This window comes from Pleurodeles waltl, chromosome 5, assembly GCF_031143425.1.
Source record: "Pleurodeles waltl isolate 20211129_DDA chromosome 5, aPleWal1.hap1.20221129, whole genome shotgun sequence".
NCBI lineage: Eukaryota > Metazoa > Chordata > Amphibia > Caudata > Salamandridae > Pleurodeles > Pleurodeles waltl.
Window position 1 is genome coordinate 1,819,745,688 of NC_090444.1, and position 23,051 is coordinate 1,819,768,738.

Here is a 23,051-nt window from a genome sequence, read left to right on the forward strand (position 1 = left end):
TGACCACACCTTAATCCCCGAAGGTCATGGAAAGGCCCAGTCGCAAAATCCTCCAGGAACTCCACAGAGAAACTACTGTCAGCCTGCCACCTCAACCGAAAGTCTTGACTTCCACTTTTTCAATCATCTGAGTATAGCAAAGATCCAATGGAGAAAATGTAGCTATCTTTCCTTTAGCTACTTTCTTCAGTGTTGACATTTTTCTTATATTCTGATGAAATCTTCCCTCCTCCCGTTGTATGTGTTTCTGGTAATTTCCTTTCCCTTTTTAATTGTTTGTAAAATTGGAATTGTGGATGCCTTTGAGGAGCAAACCTCCGAGTCTGTTCACTCTAATGGCTCTCTTGTGTGATTTAATGACATGAATCGGCTGTAGATGCCACATTGTTTAAATGGATGCATTTTGTCACTGCTGTTTAACATTTTTACAGAGTGTTCCAAGTCTGATTATTGGAAATAATTAAAGGATCTGAATCTATGAATGATCCAATGCTGTAAAACTCTAGTTACTGGTATGCAGATTTGCTTTCATAATTGATGATTTTGTTTTTGTTTGAGATGTCATCTGATGGAATATTGTGTTGTCTTTTCTGTAAAAGAGAACCACATTCGTTTGTTTTTTCAGATACCAGACCAGGTTCGGGTTGCCCCCCATTCTTCTGATGCAAAATACAAATTCTATCAGCTGATTCAGGTAAAAAGGTCAATGACAAACTATTTTTAGAACTTGTAAAACCTTTGGTTGATTCATTTGTTGAGCTTCAGAAATGTTTTGCTTTGATTTCAGCATCTGTTCTGAAGAACATTTTTTACTAATGAAGTCACAATTTTTGGTGAAAGGTAGCAAAACATAACATCACTTTCTCGTATGAAAGGCAGTACCTAAGTAAATTATTTTGTCATTTGTTGCATATTATACATTTTATTGCGCTATTTCTGCATTATGAAAAAGCTGTATGACAAAGAGATCTATCTTTAGCACTATCTGTACACCTACCTAGTGCATTGTGGGTCATTTTTGTGTGTGGACCTTAAATGTTCTCACCTCAAACAGACTGCTTCCTATTTTTCCTTGTAGAATAATGTCTCAAAATACTGTGAAGAAGGCCACTATTTTATTAAATACACTGGCAGCACAAGCAGGATCATGTGGAAAGAAAAGCTGTAATAACCTAAAACTCTGGAGCAAACGTACTTATAATAAACAGCGGCTAGTAAAAGAAACCCAAAGTCCATATTTAATGCATAGGTGGCTTTAATTAACTGTTCTTTGTGCTTACTGAAACAGATGGTTTTCTTCTTAAACAATGTTAAGTTACTGTAAAGAAGAGATCCAATACAGTCAGAAATGATCTTCCATCTGAGATGATTGTCCCATCATAACTAAATAGGGGTGGTAGGTCTAAGAGACTATTTTGCAGAAGTTAACCAGGTCAGACTGAAGAAGTCCAGATTTTTTTAAAATTTTTGCAGCACAAGTAAATGAAGTCCCCAAGACGTATAGGTGAAATTTTGTGGTTGATTCTTTAAAAGTGTGGCACAATGGTTAGAGCGGCAGACCCTGATGCAGAGATCTGGCCCGGGACCAGGGTTCAATTCCCACCTCGGCGTGTCTTGGGCTCAATTCCCTTGGACCAGATAATTCTTGCCTCAGTGCCTAATCTAATTAATGGGTCCCACTCTGTAACTGGGCAATAGCTTGCTTAATCTCCACAACTGCCCTCACAGCACTTGGATGCCTGGCTTCACCCTGGGGCTGTCCAGGAGTGGGTGCCTCACAGGGAAAAGCCAGGAGGGGTTCCACAGCGGTATGCGTACAGTGCCTTGAGACCCTAAGAGGTGAGTAGTGCGCTATACAAGTGCAAAGTTTACAGTTTAAAAGAACGCAGATTCCAGTATGTGATTTACAGCCAACACTTGTTTCGCATTGGAGACTTTCTAAAGGCTGCAAAAATGATTATACAAACATTTCAGGTTTTGCATATTGACAAAAACACAGAAATATATAATTGTATTCCCGACCATGTGTCCAACACATATATACAAATATATAATTGTATTTCTGACCATGTGTCCAACAATAATTGTATCACTCGTAAGTCTGTGTGATGAAAACTTTGAAGGAAAGACCCATCACCAAGTCCAATGTGCTAAATGGTAGATATTGCAAGAGAGTGGTTTCCACGCACGGGCATTAGTAGTGGCTGAGATTCTTGGACCCGAGATGCATCTTTTTCTACGCCCCAGAGGTGAGAAGAAGAAAGAACAGAGAGAGCTGTGATCCTGAGTTATAAATATGTGGTCAGTATCCTATCGTGCCTCCGTGCACTGCAGTGGAAGACAAGGTACCCTTATCACACAATTGGTGATCCATGTGTAACGCAGTATCAATTACCAATTCGATTTTGAAACTTAAATGAAATTCTAAAACTCAGCCTATGTTGATTAGAATGGTATCCGCCAAATGGCACAAGTAGTGACTGATTTAGTTACAAAACAACCAAGAAAAAGATATTCAATGGAATATGAAGCACCTTTGTAGGGTCAATTACCGAATTAAAAAGAATAATGTATGTCAAGAGTAAGCAAAATTCCACAAAGTAAATCCGTGCCTGCCCGTTAAAATTCAAGTGGGGTATATTTCACAATTGTAGTTTTCTAATACATTCAACAGAGAACGCACCTAAATGAAAAACTGTTGTAGTACGAGAACCATGCTTCAATAATCCGCTAGTTTTAATCAGTGTGACTAGTAGTAAGCACAAAGTATATCTGTTAATATGAAAAGATGACGACACAAGAATATTTAGTGACACCAGCATATACTTATGTTGTAATCTTTTAAGTGTCTCCCAGTTGTAGCAAGAATTCAGAGAGCTATGGCCATGTTAAGCCTGTGAACAAACAGACAGCAACCAACAACAAAAAAGGCATTCAGTGTGAAAGATACCAGTAAGGAAATCTATATGGATCATCTAGAAGCAGATCACCTCTCAAAATAAAAATAATAAGTAAACTGTCTCATACAAGGACAGTGTGTTTTCTTCCATGTGCGTAAATGGAAGAATATACAGAGAACATGCAAAATGTAGCTGATAATCACGTAGAATATATCAAATTAGGTACCACGATTTCAAGTTGAAAAATGCCCGTAGGGTATCAAGTGTTGGCCATAATGTGCTGGTCTCGTAATATCCGACCTCACGGTAAAGTACCGCGGGTCCACACCTGATACCAAAAGTTGATAGTCCATATTCACACACGTCAACACATGCAGTCTAAACTAATATACACGCAACAGATCTAAACTCATGTGCGCAACGGATCTCAATAGTACTAATCCCAGTTGGAGATATTCGCCACTCACCTCGTAGTAGGTAGTGTTACGAACGACCCGCGTAAACGGTGTGCCATGTTCTCCGGCGCAAAAGGCCTGTTTATAAGTTGCTCGAAACTAGTCCCAGGTAAGTGGGAAAGCAGGCAGCAAGTAGATGCCACCGTGAGGCATTGGTACAGTGGTTAGATCAGTGTATAAAGGGCAAACAAATCCATATTTAACATGCATGTGGCACTATAGTAACTGCACGTATGTGAACTTGTTAAACACTGGCGAGACTTAGACAGACGGACCTGTTAGTAGATTTCCACAATGTGATAGAATTAAAGACAGGACGGCAGCGAGCACCATATTGTGACGTTGGTACAGTGATTCCACCAGTGTATAAAGGACAAAAAAGACTTCATTTTACAAGCATGGGGCGCAGGTTAAAAAGTATGTATTTGGACATATTTTTTATTTAATTTTTTTTTTTAATATTAATATTTTTTGCGTTTAAATATAATTTTATTTATATTATTTTTTGCGTGTATTATTTTTTGCATATTAAATATAATTACATTACTTTTCATTTAATCTTTTATGTCACATATAGGAATTATAATGACACAAATGCCTTCTGATGATAGGGTGACCAGACGTCCCGGATTTCCCCGGACAGTCCCGGTTTTTAGAGGACTGCCCGCTGTCCCGACGCTTCTCTTACTTTTACACAAATGTCCCGGTTTTTGGGACAAAGGTCAAATTATTACATAAATGTCCCGGTTTTTGGGACAATGTCAGAGTGTCTAGGGAAGCAAGTCAAGTCAATGAGGTCTTTATTCGATATTTCATCATAAAAGACATGCTATACGTCATAATACTTATAAAATTAACAGTGCTAGCAATTAAAACAATAAATACAATATTTCATAAAAGCTACTAATGCTTCATTTGTTAAATATTTTAACATATTAAAAAAGGAAGTACATTACTTTAAAAACTCAGTTCTAAAGTTCAAGATAATTTACTTATCTAAAACATATAACTGTTTTAGTAGTTTAGAACGAATTATCCATGCCCACCCCAGGAATTTGGCCACCCCTATTGCTATAGTAGGTGAAAGATCAGTTTTAAGGATCCTACAAGCAATCTCGGCCGATTGAGTGCCCAGACTTTTGCATAGGGGTACCAACCACTTCTTCCTTGGGGCAGCATATAATGGACAGACAAAGAACAAATGGCTAACATTTTCCCGCATTTCAGTACACATGGGCATTTGTCTGGGCCTCCAATGCCCCAGGTTGAGGTTAAACACCTTAAAGGTATTGAGCCCACTCTAACTTGGTGATATAATTTGCGGTCCATAGGTTTTGTAATAACATCCCAATACATTTCAATTGCAGAGACATCTTTCACGTGTACAAATGTTGTTGTAAGGGAACTACCTATAAGGGATGAGTGTCTTATGCCTACCACCCATTCCCAATATAGTTGTTTCAGCTCTTTTTTTGAAGGAAAAGTAGCTGAGTCTGGGTTGTGCCAAAGGGCACCTAGACCCATGGCACAAAGGGTGGTTCTAACACCCTTAAACCAACCAATCTTATCGGATCCTAGGGTGTCCCTTACCTCGAGGCATGCTTTCGCATATAATAACAGCTCTGGGGTAGACCACAACCTCCGCCAGAAGGCCAAGGGCCGAAATCTGGGTTGATCTTCCACCGGTTGGAGCCCAAGGTCATAAAGGAGCGGGATGCGTGGGGATGACCTCGGAATACCAACCGCCCCTCTTGTAAATCTATTTTGGGCCAGCATCAGTCGGTCCAGATTGCTATAACCCCAAAGCTCTGCCCCATACAAGACTGAGGGAAGAATTTTTGACCCATAGATTTCCAAAAGTGGGGACATCGGGCGGGTAAATGATCTTTTATATTCCTTGAGAAGGGCACCGCCTAATTGAACATGTTTAAGTGCTTGGATATCAATCTGGGGTTTCCAACTAAAATTGTCACTAAAATGCACACCCAGATATGTAAATACATTAGTTTGCTCAAGAATAGCACCACCCATTTTAACCCTTGCCACAGTTTGTGTTCGACCTCTTATTACCATGAATTTTGTTTAAGAAACATTTACATCTAGCTCATGCTCGTCACAAAATAACTCAAATCTGAGTAGGGCCTGCTGGAGCCCTTGCCTTGTCTTTGATAATAACAAGGTATCATCCGCGAACATGAGCAATGGTACTTTCATTCCCGCTATCTGGGGAGCATCCGTGGGATGTGTTGCAAAATATTTGGTAACCCCGTTGATAAACAGGGAAAACAAAGTGGGAGCCAGGACACATCCTTGTCTAACACCTTTCAAAACATGGAACCTGTCCGTAACCTCGCCAGGCTTACCCCAGCGGACTTGGGCATAGGTGTATGCATGAAGATTCATTAATAGTCGCACTATAGCCCTGGGCATTCCCTGTTCCAGTATGCAATCCCATAATTTAGTCCTAGGGACCAAGTCGAATGCAGATCTTAGATCCACAAAAGCTGCATACAACTTGCCCTTACCTAAAAAAACTGTTTTCCAATATAAAAGGGCAAAACGAAAGGCTTGATCAAGGGTGCTTACATGAGGTCAAAAACCCGCCTGCAACGGAGTCAAAATATCTGAGTCTGTTATCCATTCCTGTATCCTCCCTAAAATGAGGCGTGCTATGATTTTTTGGATCGCATCAATAAGGCTGATAGGCCGGTAATTTGAGGGTACTGAGCGATCGCCTTTCTTGTATAAAGGAAGGATTTCTGCCCCATACCATGAGTCAGGAATTTTAGCGCCTGCTGCAACTGCATTCCCCAGGTGAAGTATATAAGGTACCCACAGGTCCTGGTCTTCCAAAAAAATGTCGGCTGGAATACCATCTGGGCCAGGGGCCCTCCCTTTGGGAATGTTTTGCAGGCAATTGGTAACTTCAGTAACTGAGAATATTAACTGCTCAACGGGCTCAAGACAGTAGGGTATAGTCACTTCTACTGTATGACACTTAAACTGATCCTCAAATTTTTTTACCCACTGATGATTAGAGACAGGAGCTGGACTATAGTGGGCGTCCTGCGAGATACCCCATTTTATGAGGTACCAAAACTGTTGCATATTGCGTTTACCACAGGCTTCTGACAGCATAAGCCAGAGTTCCTCGTCCCACTTTTGTTTTGCTTTGCGTTTTGCCTCATTATAGAGTTTTCTACAAGATCTAATCTGGCTATGATTTTTGTTTTTAATAGCCTCAAAGAGAACTCTTTTTGTCTTGCTACACTCTTTATCAAACCAGGTAGTGGATGAATATTTCTTGGTCCTAGGTTGTTTAGGGATAAATTTGATGAACAACTTTTTAAGTTCCTGAAACAAGTTAGAATGGGTACGTATAAGTTCGTTGATAATCTCGTCCTGTGAGCCACAATTGTTTAAAAGCTCCACAGAACTAGACACTAAGGTTCTTATCGCCCTGCGGGCCCCAGCGTCCACAGCTATTTTGGGCCAGCGTACCCTGCGCGTATCATTGCTCACAATGACCTCTTTTTCTGTTATATTAGGACCACTGCACTCAGACCTCTGAAAGCTGGAATCCCTTAAGGTCAAAACCAGCGGATCATGATCGCTCTCTGGGCGTTCCGTAACTAGCATATCAACAACTGCAAACCACTGCCTCACATCGACCAAAATATAGTTGATACGACTACTGTGTCTGCCGTTGTTGAACGTATGCCTGCCCTTCCTATCTGACTTGACCCTTCCGTTAACAGCTCTTAGACCCATATCCAGGCATAGCCCCTTGATATAGGTGGCTGAGCTCGACCACTTAGCAATCGGAGGTATCTCAAGTTGGGGAATACCCCAGGATAGATCCTCATCCTCGGTGAGCGGGCCGTCCTCAATACCCAAAGGCTCAAAACAAGTATTAAAATCCCCCATCACAATCTTGTGGCCATCGGTCGTTGTTCCTGATAGAATGTCATCCAACAGGAGGAGGGTCGGAGAAACCCTTCCTCCCTGGAGGCCCCTGACATAAATATTAACCAACAGGATGTTTGTACCTTGGTTGGACTTTATCTTTAAGGCAATTATGTCTAGACTATCAATTGTCACTTCTTCAACTCTTACACCCGCACTTTGGCGGACCCAGATTGTAAGACCTCCAACAGGACGCCCTTTCTGGCCTCTAGTTGCTGGCTTGTTAAAGTTCAGATACCCCACCCGAAATATCGGTGTGATAGCCCATGTTTCCTGGAATGCAATTATATCGCCCTGATCTATGAAGTCCCTCCAATCAGGAATACACTGGCTGGACTCCAGACCGGCTATATTCCAGGATATATACCTTGATAACAGATCAACAGGCTCAGCTAAAGCAGAGGGTGAGTCCGTACTAAAATTGGGTAATGCAGACAATGTACCAACAGGGGTAGTGTCAGGAATATAACTCTGATCTGTGGCAATAGCCTTCCAACTTCATTATAGCCTTCCAACTTCTAGGGAAGCATAAATTGAAGGTATGCTCTCTTTTAACAGATGCCTACAAAGTATGCAATAATTAATTAATTTATCTGTTACTGTCGGGCAACAGAGTCCCCTGTCTTCTCCCAGCAGCGAGACGGAGGGGGGGCAGAGAGAGTTGGGGGGTGCAGGGTGGGAGGTCAAGCCATCGCTAATTTTATATATATAGTCTTGTAAATGTTTGGGTGTGTGTGCCGCAAACAAACGGGGCAGGCCAGATATAAAAGTGAGTGTAAAGTCGTTAGCCCTTCTTTTATGTTGGACTTTTCCCGGTTTTTGCTCCTCAAAATCTGGTCACCCTATCTGATGACCAAAGTGTCTCCGCGCACGAAGTGAGCTGCGAAATGATAGCCAAAAGTAGACCACCGTCCCTAGACTAAGGAGTCCATTTCTTAAATACTCTTGCACCCCCGCTCGGCCAAAACATAAAACAATTGTTTACATTTCAGATTCATTCCTATTGCATATTTCAGTGTGATCCGTAGATTGCTCACTGCACCTTTTTATCATCAGATGTAGGTTGTACACTGCATATTTGCGTGAAAAAAATGTTTATTGCAGATAGATGTTTTGCAATATCTGTTCTGTGTTCCTTAAAATGTATTTTTTGCTAATATGGTGAGCTATACATTAGATAACTAAACTGCCACCGCCTCGCTTCAAAACCTGTGGAAAATGCTGCCACCTTGTGGCTTTTTAAAAAAAACTATTATTTTAAAAGAATTTACGTGCCGAGAGAATGGGATGAAAGTGAATTAGAGAGAAGTACACGCTGCAGGTAAATGGTAAACTAGTTAAAAATGGTTTTCCAGTTAGCGAAGCACAGAGTTTTAGAGCCTGAGTCTACGTATGTCGAGTAAGAACCTCCACTTAAGACTCTGCAGTGAATGTAGGCAGATTGTTTAGCAAATCTCAAATACCTCCGTCTCGGATTAATGCAGAGTAGTTTACTGTAGAAAGTGCAGATTGTAATCTAAGTTCCTTAGGAAGGAATCCACAGATGCAGTCCCGTGGACGTCTATATGAATGACACAGCCCTGCTGGGGTATTCTGAAGGGAAGCTGCAGGGTTGCACAGTGCCCTGCTGGCTTCAGAAGTCTTGCTGCATTGTTTTAATAAGGCTGTGTGCATGGCGAACCTGCCTAGCCTGGCGGAGTGGGCCCTAATCGGGCTGTTTCAGATTTATATTCTGGTTGATGATTATCCCTCCATAGAAATACAAAAGTGAAACCCGACTGGCCAGCGGTATACCCAGCAGGGGACCATTTGACCTTGGAATGGGAGCGATAGCGCCCGCTTCCACACCCTACGCATGCTCCGTAAGGTTTTCAGGTGGCTCCCAATCAACACCAGAAGGACAGTCGCTCAAGCCCTCGTCACCAGCAGGCTGGCATGCGTTAAATAGTAGTCACTGTACGACTCCTGAAGAAACTACAGACCATACAAAACTCATCAGAAAGGCTCATCTTGACCTCCCCAGGTGGACTCGCGTCACCCTGCACCTCAAGAAGCCACACTGGCTCCCGATCCGGAAGAGGTACCAGTTCAAGATGCTGACCCATTGATACAAAGTCCTGCACAACAAAGGACCAGCACGAGCTACCTGATGTGCTACCTGATGTGGAAACGAATTTTGAAAGTCTGCCATCTTGGTGGTAGCAGAACTAGGTACTCTGGGACAGTATTATGCCCACTTCCCAGAGGAAGTGGTCATATGGGTCATAGTAACCCCAGGGGAAACTAGCCTATTGGCTGCTACCTTACACTCCCCTAAATGCCCATGATTTCAGTATTTAGGGGAGCCCCTGGCACTAGGAAATCAGATCCTGCTGATCTGAAGAACAAAAACACTCCAGAGATGCAAAAGGCAAGAACTAAAGACCAGTGACTCATCGCCAAGCCTACCTGCTGACTTCCACAATTGCAAAAAAAGACGCCTCGTCCTACACCTGCTGAAACTTCCAAAAGCCCAGGAAGACTGCCAGCTTTCACCCCAGCACCAGCAACTCCAGTGGAATAGCAGAGCTTCTTCCCTGCATCCTTACAAACACCCAAGAAACACTGAAGAGGACTCTGGACTGGCAAAACCAGATGCACCCATGCCCCGTAGTCAGAGTTGAAGTGGGTCAGCGGTGCCATCCAGCCTCTCCAAAGACAAAGTCCATTGCGAGTTTCCCTACTGCAACCTTCACTGCAACTTTCACACAGCCACTTTGTGCAGGTCCCCCTCTACGGCAAATGTCTCCAGTGACAGAAACCTGACAGTGCACTGCACATCTGTACCCGGCCACCCCGAACCGAGGAGAAGAGGACCACTGGTGTCCCTATGTCCCCGAGCCTCGTGAGACCTGAGCCCCCTTGTTGGTTTAACAAGACTTAACCCCATGTCCCTGCCTGCAGTGCCTTTCTGACCGGACCGATCCCTATTGACTTCAACAGGGCACCCAGATGCTGAACTACAGCTCTGCACTTGACCGCCCCAATGCTGCCTGAGGTAACCTGTTGGTGCAGCCTAGAACCCTGCCCCATACTCTATTAAAGACTGGACGATTGGCCCTGTAATTCACTGCTAAGTACCCGTTTTCCGTATTTGTTTTTACTCCATAGGATAGCATTGCATCTTCAGAAAAGTGTTGACTTTCCAAAACTGTGATAATTTCTATTGTAAAGCGTACTTACCTGATCGTATTGATTCTGGTGCCTAAACATACATAAAGATACCCGTTATTTTTATAAATTGGTGTGGATCTCCTTATTGAGTCGTGTCTCGTTTATTGACTTTGTACCTATGGAAATGTCTAATACTCCTCTCTGATAAGCCTAAGACTGCCCGACCACACTACCCCCGAAAAGAGCACCTTAAGATTGCTAGAGCAAACCCATGTTCACTCATAAGGTAACACCCCTGGACTCAGTATACCTTATCTTGGTATACCATATAAAGAGCCAGCTTCCTACAAGGTGCATACACACCCGTGCTGGAGGGGAAATTGCAAAGAGGTCACTCTCTATGCTTTGTAATCAAATACACAGCCCGTTAGCATTAAAATAATGAGTGGCACTTCATTTTACTGTTTATTAAAGTATTGATTTGTACTGGTGAGGTGATGTATTCCTCAAATCCTGTCTCTACACGATATGGGAGTGGCATTGATATTTCCAAAAGATGTCAAACAGGTACATTCCTGACCTGCTCATCATCGAGAACTGGGCCACTATTAAGACACCATTCATTATAGACACCCAGAGATGTCACACAGTCTAAGCTACATTGACACCACATTCGACGGCAAGACCCAGGGAGAGAGAGAATCTTCTCAGCGTCCCTCTGCATCAAGGCCCAGAGACCAGCTGTGCTTCCCACCTTCTGGAACCTTACCTTCAAGACTTCAGCTTTCTTCTGAATGGCTCCTCCATTTTAAGAAGAAAGATTCTGGTGTCCACTGACCCAGAACATACAAGAGAGGTTATGCTATTTATTCAGTGTATCTTTCTCCTACGCTGCCATCTCGGAGATCAGGTTTGCCTAGTTTTTGGCGGCACAGCTTGCTTCACTGGTTTCGTTGGCATCTGCACACCTCCCAAAGAAGCCAGTGGGGCCTCACCCTCCACCTGCTCCTTCCAAGCTTTCCAAACCACAAACATCACATAGGAGCAAAACGGATCGCTCCAGAACACGATTTCTCTGAAGATCACATTTTCAATTTAGGCATTCAAGGAGATCAGCAGATGATCTAGCTCATTTAGAAGAGATCATAGACATAGGTGTTCTCCTTCCTGGTCGTTGTACTCTATTCCTCTGACCATTCCTCAATGAGAGATTATTCCCTGTCACTGGCTAACTCGCCTCTAGCACAGGTCTCTGGACAAGATAACCACTTTTAATGAAGTCCTAGTCAGGGATACAGCAAATTTGAATGTCCTTATGACCACTACTTCCACATCTGTCATTCAATACTACACTAAAGAACATAATCCAGACCTTTGTTTACCTTGGTTCCTGGCTAGTAGGAGTCTGAGATGCACTTGTTTCTGACTCCTGCATCTGTAAAGTACGCCCCATCTCGACTTCAGAAGAAATATAAAGTGCGAGACCAGGGCCCACTTTTCCTAAGGATGTACCTGCCAACAGCTTCACTGATATAGTCTCAGCGGCCAGTAAGTCACATGTTGTTCAACCTTCCTCTATAGTTCCTCCTGACTAGGAGATTAAATGCTCTGGCTCAGTAGCAGGAAGATGTGTGGCACTTTGCCAGTATGCTTGAAGACAGTGAGTGCCACAGCACTTTTGGGCCATTACAGAGATTTACAGATAAACCTCCAAGGGAAGACAAACAAGACTTCCAAGAGGTCGTTCAATAAAGGATGCTCGTGCTGATCCACATGGTAAGTGCTGCAACAGACTCCGAAGACCTTTCTGTCCATGGTTATTACCATGGTATTTGTCTAAGATGAAGCTCTTGGCTAAGACTCACAAGCCTGTAGCCAGATGCCCAGCAGAGAATTCTTATCTTATACAGCTCTCTATGGACCACACACCGATGATGAGATGGTTTGTTTGAAGCCTGAGATGGCTACCTTGAAGGTGCTTGAAGAAAAAAAAAAAAAAGTAAATGTGCTACAGCACTTATGACAGACTTTCTTTCCCAATAAGAGTTCAAATCCCTTAATGGGTACAGCACAGCTGAGACAATCTTACCAGCACAGAAGACCTGCCAAAGGGAAAGGAGGCCAGCAATCATCTGCGACTGCAAGAAAGGTACCTACAAAGCAATGATTTCTCCCTTCCCCTCTCTCCAATGGTCATTCCATTGCTCAAAGGGAAGTATTGTAAACCTTCTGCAAGTTTGGCAACGGATAACAAAAGATAAATGGGTCTTGTATATATTCAGAATGGATATAATGTCAGGCCCAGAGCTGCTCCTCCACTGGTACCACGGATAAGTTCTAACCAATACCTGCAATTACTCTAAGTGGATATACATAGATTGCTGCGAAAGCAAGCAATGGAAAAGGCTCAACAAAACCAAAACGGATGAGGATCTATTCTGATTACTTTCTGGTTCAGAAGAGATGCACATTCTAGACATCAGATTTTCAAACAAATATATCGAGAGAGAGCAATTCTGAATGTTGGCATTGCACCATCCATGACAACATCAAGGGGTTTGGATGTGTGGTATATATTTACAAAAATACCTATTTACTTGTCCTATCATTTGAAAGCATCAAACGTTACTCATATTTTTGCTAGGCAACAAAGTTAATCAATTCAGGGTCATCCCTTTCACCTGAAGTCTGCACCTCTTATCTTCTCAACGCTCATGGCACTGGTGACAGCGCATCTGAGAAGGCAGAAGATCTTCATCTAGCCATACCTAGACAACTAAGCAGGAAGTGTGATGTAATTTCCATCTGGCAGCGAAAATCCCTGGTCTGCACTTAAGCATGAAGAAATAAACATCCAATCCATTTCAAAGGATCAACACTTTGGAGCGATCCCATACATCTAGGTCGCAAATGGGTGTACTTTGGAGGAGAGACTTTCATCTATCTGTCTAAAATGTTGCAGTCTGTTATGAAAACATAATTGGACTGCTCACCATATTTCATATAACCACACTTGCTGAGCAGAGATCCAGAGCATTCAGGCTGTGATCCTGATGTTTCAGCCTATGTCCTTGTTCTCAGTGCAGATCACCGAGGCTCCTGGAAGTTAGGAGGGTTGGCATCCTGCATCCCTCTGGTCAAACATACCAAGTGGCACATGCAGGCTCTACAGTGGAACCTTAAATCTCATTGAGCACATCATCAGGGCAATCTGTTGGATTGTATCTTGATTTCGGAGGATACTACAAAAGATCAGCAGTGGTGGCTACAGGACTGCGCTTGGGTTAGTGGCAGGCCTCTCACCTTACCACACAAAGAGCCGACGGTGGTTATGAATGCATTGCTTCCGGGTTGGTATTCTATCAAGGAGAGGTCAGGTCAGAGGCCTTTGGTCTGTGGTTGAGACTCTACACAACATCAGTTTGTTAGAGTTGAGACTAATTCATTTGGTGTTAAAGGCCTTCCTGACCACCATCAGTGGAAAGCTGGTGGAGGTGCTCATGGACAACACAACTGCCATTTGGTCCTGCAACAAGCAGATCCGGGCCGAGTTTTGGGCTCTGTGTCGGCAGGCTCTCAGCCACTGGAAGAGGCAGGACCTCCAAGGAATTTCTCTGGCTGTAAACTATTTGATGGGATCTTTAAAGGCCAGGATGTACAAACTCATGCAAAGACTCTTAGAAGATCATGAATGGCAGTTGCATGCCATGCAGATGTGGTGCAGGGCATCTTCCAGAAATTTGAAGATCTTTTCATCATAAGCACTTTTGCACATTGAATTTTAAAAGTAGCTCCCTCAGAGACACCGTCCATCTAGAGTGGTGCTCGGACCCCTGGATCTCATCCCACCACTGTCTCTCCTGCCCGAGTTCTAAAGGTCAGGAACAGCCTGGCCAGGTGATCCTACTGGCACCAGAAGAGTGCGGTACTCAGAACTCCTGGGCATTAGCATCTGTCCTGCAATCGAGCTGCTGCTTCGGGAGGGTCTATTGTTATAGCATTGGAGCAAAGAACTGAACCCGGCCTGCACACGCTGCATCTCCATGCATGGGGATTGAGTGACGGGTGTTTACCTACTTCGACCTTTCATCTAAGGCTGTTGATGTCATGCCACCAGGGAGTTCTTCCACAAAATCAGCGTGCGCCAGTCAGTTGGGCAAATTTGTAGATTGATGCAATACATAACACATTGACCCATTACAAGTGAAGTTTTCTGAAGTTTTTTTGGCAGGTCTGTCCATGGCCAAGAAAGGACTTGCTATGGGCTATTTACTGATTCTTTCGGATTTTCTGCAGTTACCGATCAACCTTCATTATTTAAATCTGCTTTTTTTTAAAGATTTCCAAAATTTGTTTCTTCCAAATAATTTCTTGATGCCCCAGTGGAACTTGAATTTATTCCTCACTTACTTGGAGGTACTGCACAGTTGTCCTTTGACTCTTCTGATGTTAATGGTGGTCTTTCTCATTGCCATAACATCGGCTAGATGTGGTGAGCGAGCTGCACCATATATTCTGTTTTTTCCAGATAAGTTAGTGTTGTGGACCCGAGGTTAATTTCTACTGTCACCATATTTCATGTCGGACAAGCTATCTACCCTTCTAGCATTCTTTGCTCCACCTTATCCTTCTAAGGGGGAAGAATGACACCATCATTTAGCTCCTATAAGGGCAGTAAACCTTTATATCAATTGCACCAAAGAATATTGAGACGAGTGTAGGAAGTTGGCTCTGTATGTGCTATTTCAAAGTAAGGAATAGCATGCACAGAGTCCAAGGGTTCCCCTTAGAGGTAAAATAGTGGTAAAAATAGATAATACTAATGCTCTATTTTGTGGTAGTGTGGTCGAGCAGTAGGCTTATCCAAGGAGTAGTGTTAAGCATTTGTTGTACATACACATAGACAATAAATGAGGTACACACACTCAGAGACAAATCCAGCCAATAGGTTTTGTTATAGAAAAATATATTTTCTTAGTTTATTTTAAGAACCACAGGTTCAAATTTAACATGTAATATCTTGTTTGAAAGGTATTGCAGGTAAGTACATTAGGAACTTTGAATCATTTCAATTGCATGTATACTTTTCAAGTTATTCACAAATAGCTATTTTAAAAGTGGACACAGTGCAATTTTCACAGTTCCTGGGGGAGGTAAGTTTTTGTTAGTTTTACCAGGTAAGTAAGACACTTACAGGGTTCAGTTCATGGTCCAAGGTAGCCCACCGTTGGGGGTTCAGAGCAACCCCAAAGTTACCACACCAGCAGCTCAGGGCCGGTCAGGTGCAGAGTTCAAAGTGGTGCCCAAAACGCATAGGCTTCAATGGAGAGAAGGGGGTGCCCTGGTTCCAGTCTGCCAGCAGGTAAGTACCCGCGTCTTCGGAGGGCAGACCAGGGGGGTTTTGTAGGGCACCGGGGGGGACACAAGCCCACACAGAAATTTCACCCTCAGCGGCGCGGGGGCGGCCGGGTGCAGTGTTAGAACAAGCGTCGGGTTCGCAATGGAAGTCAATGAGAGATCAAGGGATCTCTTCAGCGCTGCAGGCAGGCAAGGGGGGGCTTCCTCGGGGAAACCTCCACTTGGGCAAGGGAGAGGGACTCCTGGGGGTCACTTCTGCAGTGAAAGTCCGGTCCTTCAGGTCCTGGGGGCTGCGGGTGCAGGGTCTTTTCCAGGCGTCGGGACTTAGGTTTCAGAGAGTCGCGGTCAGGGGAAGCCTCGGGATTCCCTCTGCAGGCGGCGCTGTGGGGGCTCAGGGGGGACAGGTTTTGGTACTCACAGTCGTAGAGTAGTCCGGGGGTCCTCCCTGAGGTGTTGGTTCTCCACCAGCCGAGTCGGGGTCGCCGGGTGCAGTGTTGCAAGTCTCACGCTTCTTGCGGGGAGATTGCAGGGTTCTTTAAAGCTGCTCCTTTGGATAAAGTTGCAGTCTTTTTGGAGCAGGTCCGCTGTCCTCGGGAGTTTCTTGTCGTCGTCGAAGCAGGGCAGTCCTCAGAGGATGCAGAGGTCGCTGGTCCCTTTGGAAGGCGTCGCTGGAGCAGAGTTCTTTGGAAGGCAGGAGACAGGCCGGTGAGTTTCTGGAGCCAAGGCAGTTGTTGTCTTCTGGTCTTCCTCTGCAGGGGTTTTCAGCTAGGCAGTCCTTCTTCTTGTTGTTGCAGGAATCTAAATTCTTAGGTTCAGGGAAGCCCTTAAATACTAAATTTAAGGGCGTGTTTAGGTCTGGGGGGTTAGTAGCCAATGGCTACTAGCCCTGAGGGTGGGTACACCCTCTTTGTGTCTACTCCCAAGGGGAGGGGGTCACAATCCTAACCCTATTGGGGGAATCCTCCATCTGCAAGATGGAGGATTTCTAAAAGTTAGAGTCACCTCAGCTCAGGACACCTTAGGGACTGTCCTGACTGGCCAGTGACTCCTCCTTGTTATTCTCATTATTTTCTCCGGCCTTGCCGCCAAAAGTGGGGGCCAGGGCCGGAGGGGGCGGGCAACTCCACTAGCTGGAGTGTCCTGCGGTGCTGTGACAAAGGGGTGAGCCTTTGAGGCTCACCGCCAGGTGTTACAGCTCCTGCCTGGGGGAAGTGTTAGCATCTCCACCCAGTGCAGGCTTTGTTACTGGCCTCAGAGTGACAAAGGCACTCTCCCCATGGGGCCAGCAACATGTCTCTAGTGTGGCAGGCTGCTGGAACTAGTCAGCCTACACAGATAGTCGGTTAAGTTTCAGGGGGCACCTCTAAGGTGCCCTCTGGGGTGTATTTTGCAATAAAATGTACACTGGCATCAGTGTGCATTTATTGTGCTGAGAAGTTTGATACCAAACTTCCCAGTTTTCAGTGTAGCCATTATGGTGCTGTGGAGTTCGTGTAAAACAGACTCCCAGACCATATACTCTTGTGGCTACCCTGCACTTACAATGTCTAAGGTTTTGCTTAGACACTGTAGGGGTACAGTGCTCATGCACTGGTACCCTCACCTATGGTATAGTGCACCCTGCCTTAGGGCTGTAAGGCCTGCTAGAGGGGTGTCTTACCTATACTGCATAGGCAGTGAGAGGCTGGCATGGCACCCTGAGGGGAGTGCCATGTCGACTTACTCGTTTTGTCCTCACTAGCACACACAAGCTGGCAAGCAGTGTGTCTGTGCTGAGTGAGAGGTCTCCAGGGTGGCATAAGACATGCTGCAGCCCTTAGAGACCTTCCTTGGCATCAGGGCCCTTGGTACTAGAAGTACCAGTTACAAGGGACTTATCTGGATGCCAGGGTCTGCCAATTGTGGATACAATGGTACATTTTAGGTGAAAGAACACTGGTGCTGGGGCCTGGTTAGCAGGGTCCCAGCACACTTCTCAGTCAAGTCAGCATCAGTATCAGGCAAAAAGTGGGGGGTAACTGCAACAGGGAGCCATTTCTTTACACAAGCCCCCCCCAGCCCACAGGCCAGGAGACTCAGCCAAAGCTGGGAGAGTCTTCCTAGTCTGTCAGGCGAGGAAGAGTAGAGGAAATAGGCTGGTTTGTTGCAGGGCCTACTCTGCCTTACATCCTCCTGTTCAGGTCATTCCCTCTGGGGAACTGACCCACTTCCACAGTGATAGGACCTAGTCTGAACTGCCTCTTGTCTGTGCTTTTTATGTCTTCACCCATTCTCTCTATTTTGGGGTTAGAGGTATCCACCTCTGCTAATCTTATCTTAGCCAGGGTCACCCCTAGCTTACCCAAAGAGGTTACCCAGAGCTGGAGTAACCCCACCATGACCAACAGGGTCAGGGGGCCTAACTTGCTATTTGGCATGTGGTCAGACCACCATGCCAAGGATAGTGCAGCCATAAAGGCTAACACCCAGCAGAGGCCACTGACAGCTATCAGTGCCCAGAACCACACCTTTAGCTCTTCACCTACAAGGGAAGGGGCTAAGTTACAGGCTTCTTTGGGTTCAGGGTGCCTGTCTGCTGTATTAGAGTGGGGGGTTACCACATCTTGTAGTAAACACCCTTCTTCCACTCTTTCTTCGGTTAGCTGAGGAGCCACCCACTCAGGCTTAACAGTTGCCTGACTAGCCAGGACTTCTTGTGGGTCAGGTTGGACTTTATCAGAGCTACTTTTGGAGTTCTCCCCTACTGGAGCAGAATCTCCTTGGCTTGCTGGAACCTTGGCTAAAGGTTGTCCACCTTTCCTACTCTGTTTCCTTTTCTTTTTCTTCTGGGGCCTACTTGCATTTACTGCAGAGGCAGGCACTCCAGAATCCTTGGGAGAGGACTGGCACTGGACCAGTTCCTCTCTTGGGCTCTGACTAACCTCTGGGTAGTCATTTCCAAGGAGACAATCAAGGGGGAGGTCTGTACTGACTACCACCCTTCTCCAGCTAAAAGTCCCACCCACTTCTATGGGCACAAAAGCCACAGGCCTATCAGTGACCCTGTCTGGGCTAACTCTTACTCTGGCCATCTCACCTGGGATGTACTGGTTTGAGAACACCAGCCTGTCATGCACAATAGTGTGACTGGCACAAGTGTCTCTCAGGGCAGTGGCTGGGATTCCATTCACCAGTAGGTGGTGGAAGTGTCTACTTCCCTCTGGAATCTCCAACTCACCTGTTGGGCCCTTTTTCCAGTTGAAGGCTATGAAGACCTCCTCATCTGAGGAGTCATCCCCAATGGCTACACTGGTCACCCCTGGGATTTTGCTAGGGGGTTTGTTTTTGGGACAAGAAGTGTCCTTGGTGTGGTGCCCTGTCTGTTTACAGTTATGGCACCATGCCTTAGTGGCATCCCAGCTCTTACCCTGGTACCCACCTTTGTTTTGGGTTGTGTCTCTGGGCCCACCCACCTGGTCTGGTTTTTGGGGGCCTACAGGGGACTCTTTTTCTTTGTTTCTAGTGTCACCCACTTTCTCCTGGGGAGGCTTTGTAACCCCTTTCTTTTGGTCACTCCCAGTGGAAGTTTTGGTTACCCTAGTCTTGACCCAGTGGTCTGCCTTCTTTCCCAATTCTTGGGGAGAAATTGGACCTAGGTCTACCAGATACTGATGCAACTTTTCATTGAAGCAGTTACTTAAAATGTGTTCTTTCATAAACAAATTATAAAGCCCAACATAGTCATACACTTCATTTCCAGTTACCCAACCATCCAGTGTTTTCACTGAGTAGTCAACATAATCAACCCAGGTCTGGCTCGAGGATTTTTGAGCCCCCCTGAATCTAATTCTATACTCCTCAGGGGAGAATCCAAAGCCCTCAATCAGGGTACCCTTCATGAGGTCATAAGATTCTGCATCTTTTTTAGAGAGTGTGAGGAGTCTATCCCTACACTTTCCTGTGAAAGTTTCACAAGCCCTCTCAAAAGCTGTGAACCATTTGGTGATGTCATCACCATCTTCATATTTAGTTACAATCCCTTTGGGGATTTTCAACATGTCAGGAGAATCTCTGACCCTAGTTATGTTGCTGCCACCATTGATGGGTCCTAGGCCCATCTCTTGTCTTTCCCTTTCTATGGCTAGGATCTGTTTTTCCAAAGCCAATCTTTGGCCATCCTGGCTAACTGGATGTCCTCTTCACTGGAGTTATCCTCAGTGATTTCAGAGAGGCTGGACCCTCCTGTGAGGGAGCCAGCATCTCTGACTATTATTTTTGGAGTCAGGGCTTGAGAGGCCCTGTTCTCCCTAGATAGGACTGGTGGTGGGGAATCAACCTCCAAGTCACTATCATCATCATCTGTGTTGCCACTTACAGATGGGTTGGCTCTATCATACTCTGCCAACAGCTCCTGGAGCTGTAGTTTGGAAGGTCTGGAGCCCATTGTTATTTTTCTTATTGTACAGAGTGACCTTAGCTCTTTCATCTGGAGATGGAGGTAAGGTGTGGTGTCGAGTTCCACCACATTCAAATCTGTACTAGACATTATTCTTCTAAAAGTTGGAATGCTTTTAAGAATCTAAAACTAGTTCTAGAATCTAATTCAAACTTTTACAAACTTTTAAACTCTAAAAGAAATGCTAACAGGGACTAACACAAGGCCCTCGCAGGACTTTTAAGAATTTAGAAAACTTTTCAAATTGCAAAAATCAATTTCTAATGACAATTTTGGAATTTGTCGTGTGATCAGGTATTGGCTGAGTAGTCCAGCAAATGCAAAGTCTTGTACCCGACCGCTGATCCACCAATGTAGGAAGTTGGCTCTGTATGGGCTATTTCAAAGTAAGGAATAGCATGCACAGAGTCCAAGGGTTCCCCTTAGAGGTAAAATAGTGGTAAAAATAGATAATACTAATGCTCTATTTTGTGGTAGTGTGGTCGAGCAGTAGGCTTATCCAAGGAGTAGTGTTAAGCATTTGTTGTACATACACATAGACAATAAATGAGGTACACACACTCAGAGACAAATCCAGCCAATAGGTTTTGTTATAGAAAAATATATTTTCTTAGTTTATTTTAAGAACCACAGGTTCAAATTTAACATGTAATATCTTGTTTGAAAGGTATTGCAGGTAAGTACATTAGGAACTTTGAATCATTTCAATTGCATGTATACTTTTCAAGTTATTCACAAATAGCTATTTTAAAAGTGGACACTGCAATTTTCACAGTTCCTGGGGGAGGTAAGTTTTTGTTAGTTTTACCAGGTAAGTAAGACACTTACAGGGTTCAGTTCTTGGTCCAAGGTAGCCCACCGTTGGGGGTTCAGAGCAACCCCAAAGTTACCACACCAGCAGCTCAGGGCCGGTCAGGTGCAGAGTTCAAAGTGGTGCCCAAAACGCATAGGCTTCAATGGAGAGAAGGGGGTGCCCCGGTTCCAGTCTGCCAGCAGGTAAGTACCCGCGTCTTCGGAGGGCAGACCAGGGGGGTTTTGTAGGGCACCGGGGGGGACACAAGCCCACACAGAAATTTCACCCTCAGCGGCGCGGGGGCGGCCGGGTGCAGTGTTAGAACAAGCGTCGGGTTCGCAATGGAAGTCAATGAGAGATCAAGGGATCTCTTCAGCGCTGCAGGCAGGCAAGGGGGGGCTTCCTCGGGGAAACCTCCACTTGGGCAAGGGAGAGGGACTCCTGGGGGTCACTTCTGCAGTGAAAGTCCGGTCCTTCAGGTCCTGGGGGCTGCGGGTGCAGGGTCTTTTCCAGGCGTCGGGACTTAGGTTTCAGAGAGTCGCGGTCAGGGGAAGCCTCGGGATTCCCTCTGCAGGCGGCGCTGTGGGGGCTCAGGGGGGACAGGTTTTGGTACTCACAGTCGTAGAGTAGTCCGGGGGTCCTCCCTGAGGTGTTGGTTCTCCACCAGCCGAGTCGGGGTCGCCGGGTGCAGTGTTGCAAGTCTCACGCTTCTTGCGGGGAGATTGCAGGGTTCTTTAAAGCTGCTCCTTTGGATAAAGTTGCAGTCTTTTTGGAGCAGGTCCGCTGTCCTCGGGAGTTTCTTGTCGTCGTCGCAGCAGGGCAGTCCTCAGAGGATGCAGAGGTCGCTGGTCCCTTTGGAAGGCGTCGCTGGAGCAGAGTTCTTTGGAAGGCAGGAGACAGGCCGGTGAGTTTCTGGAGCCAAGGCAGTTGTTGTCTTCTGGTCTTCCTCTGCAGGGGTTTTCAGCTAGGCAGTCCTTCTTCTTGTTGTTGCAGGAATCTAATTTTCTAGGGTTCAGGGTAGCCCTTAAATACTAAATTTAAGGGCGTGTTTAGGTCTGGGGGGTTAGTAGCCAATGGCTACTAGCCCTGAGGGTGGGTACACCCTCTTTGTGTCTACTCCCAAGGGGAGGGGGTCACAATCCTAACCCTATTGGGGGAATCCTCCATCTGCAAGATGGAGGATTTCTAAAAGTTAGAGTCACCTCAGCTCAGGACACCTTAGGGGCTGTCCTGACTGGCCAGTGACTCCTCCTTGTTATTCTCATTATTTTCTCCGGCCTTGCCGCCAAAAGTGGGGGCCAGGGCCGGAGGGGGCGGGCAACTCCACTAGCTGGAGTGTCCTGCGGTGCTGTGACAAAGGGGTGAGCCTTTGAGGCTCACCGCCAGGTGTTACAGCTCCTGCCTGGGGGAAGTGTTAGCATCTCCACCCAGTGCAGGCTTTGTTACTGGCCTCAGAGTGACAAAGGCACTCTCCCCATGGGGCCAGCAACATGTCTCTAGTGTGGCAGGCTGCTGGAACTAGTCAGCCTACACAGATAGTCGGTTAAGTTTCAGGGGGCACCTCTAAGGTGCCCTCTGGGGTGTATTTTGCAATAAAATGTACACTGGCATCAGTGTGCATTTATTGTGCTGAGAAGTTTGATACCAAACTTCCCAGTTTTCAGTGTAGCCATTATGGTGCTGTGGAGTTCGTGTAAAACAGACTCCCAGACCATATACTCTTGTGGCTACCCTGCACTTACAATGTCTAAGGTTTTGCTTAGACACTGTAGGGGTACAGTGCTCATGCACTGGTACCCTCACCTATGGTATAGTGCACCCTGCCTTAGGGCTGTAAGGCCTGCTAGAGGGGTGTCTTACCTATACTGCATAGGCAGTGAGAGGCTGGCATGGCACCCTGAGGGGAGTGCCATGTCGACTTACTCGTTTTGTCCTCACTAGCACACACAAGCTGGCAAGCAGTGTGTCTGTGCTGAGTGAGAGGTCTCCAG

At 45.5% G+C, this 23,051-nt stretch overlaps 1 protein-coding gene across 5 annotated transcripts in view; it reads left to right on the forward strand.

Moving 5' to 3' along the window:
* The window catches only part of CMTR1 (cap methyltransferase 1), a 419,501-nt gene that overhangs the window by 246,586 nt on the left and 149,864 nt on the right, over positions 1 to 23,051 (forward strand). For all 5 annotated transcript variants that reach the window (XM_069236317.1, XM_069236319.1, XM_069236315.1 and 2 more), the window contains one exon: positions 626 to 694. In XM_069236317.1, coding sequence (XP_069092418.1) covers positions 626 to 694 — 69 coding nt within the window. The remainder of the gene's footprint in view (positions 1 to 625; positions 695 to 23,051) is intronic.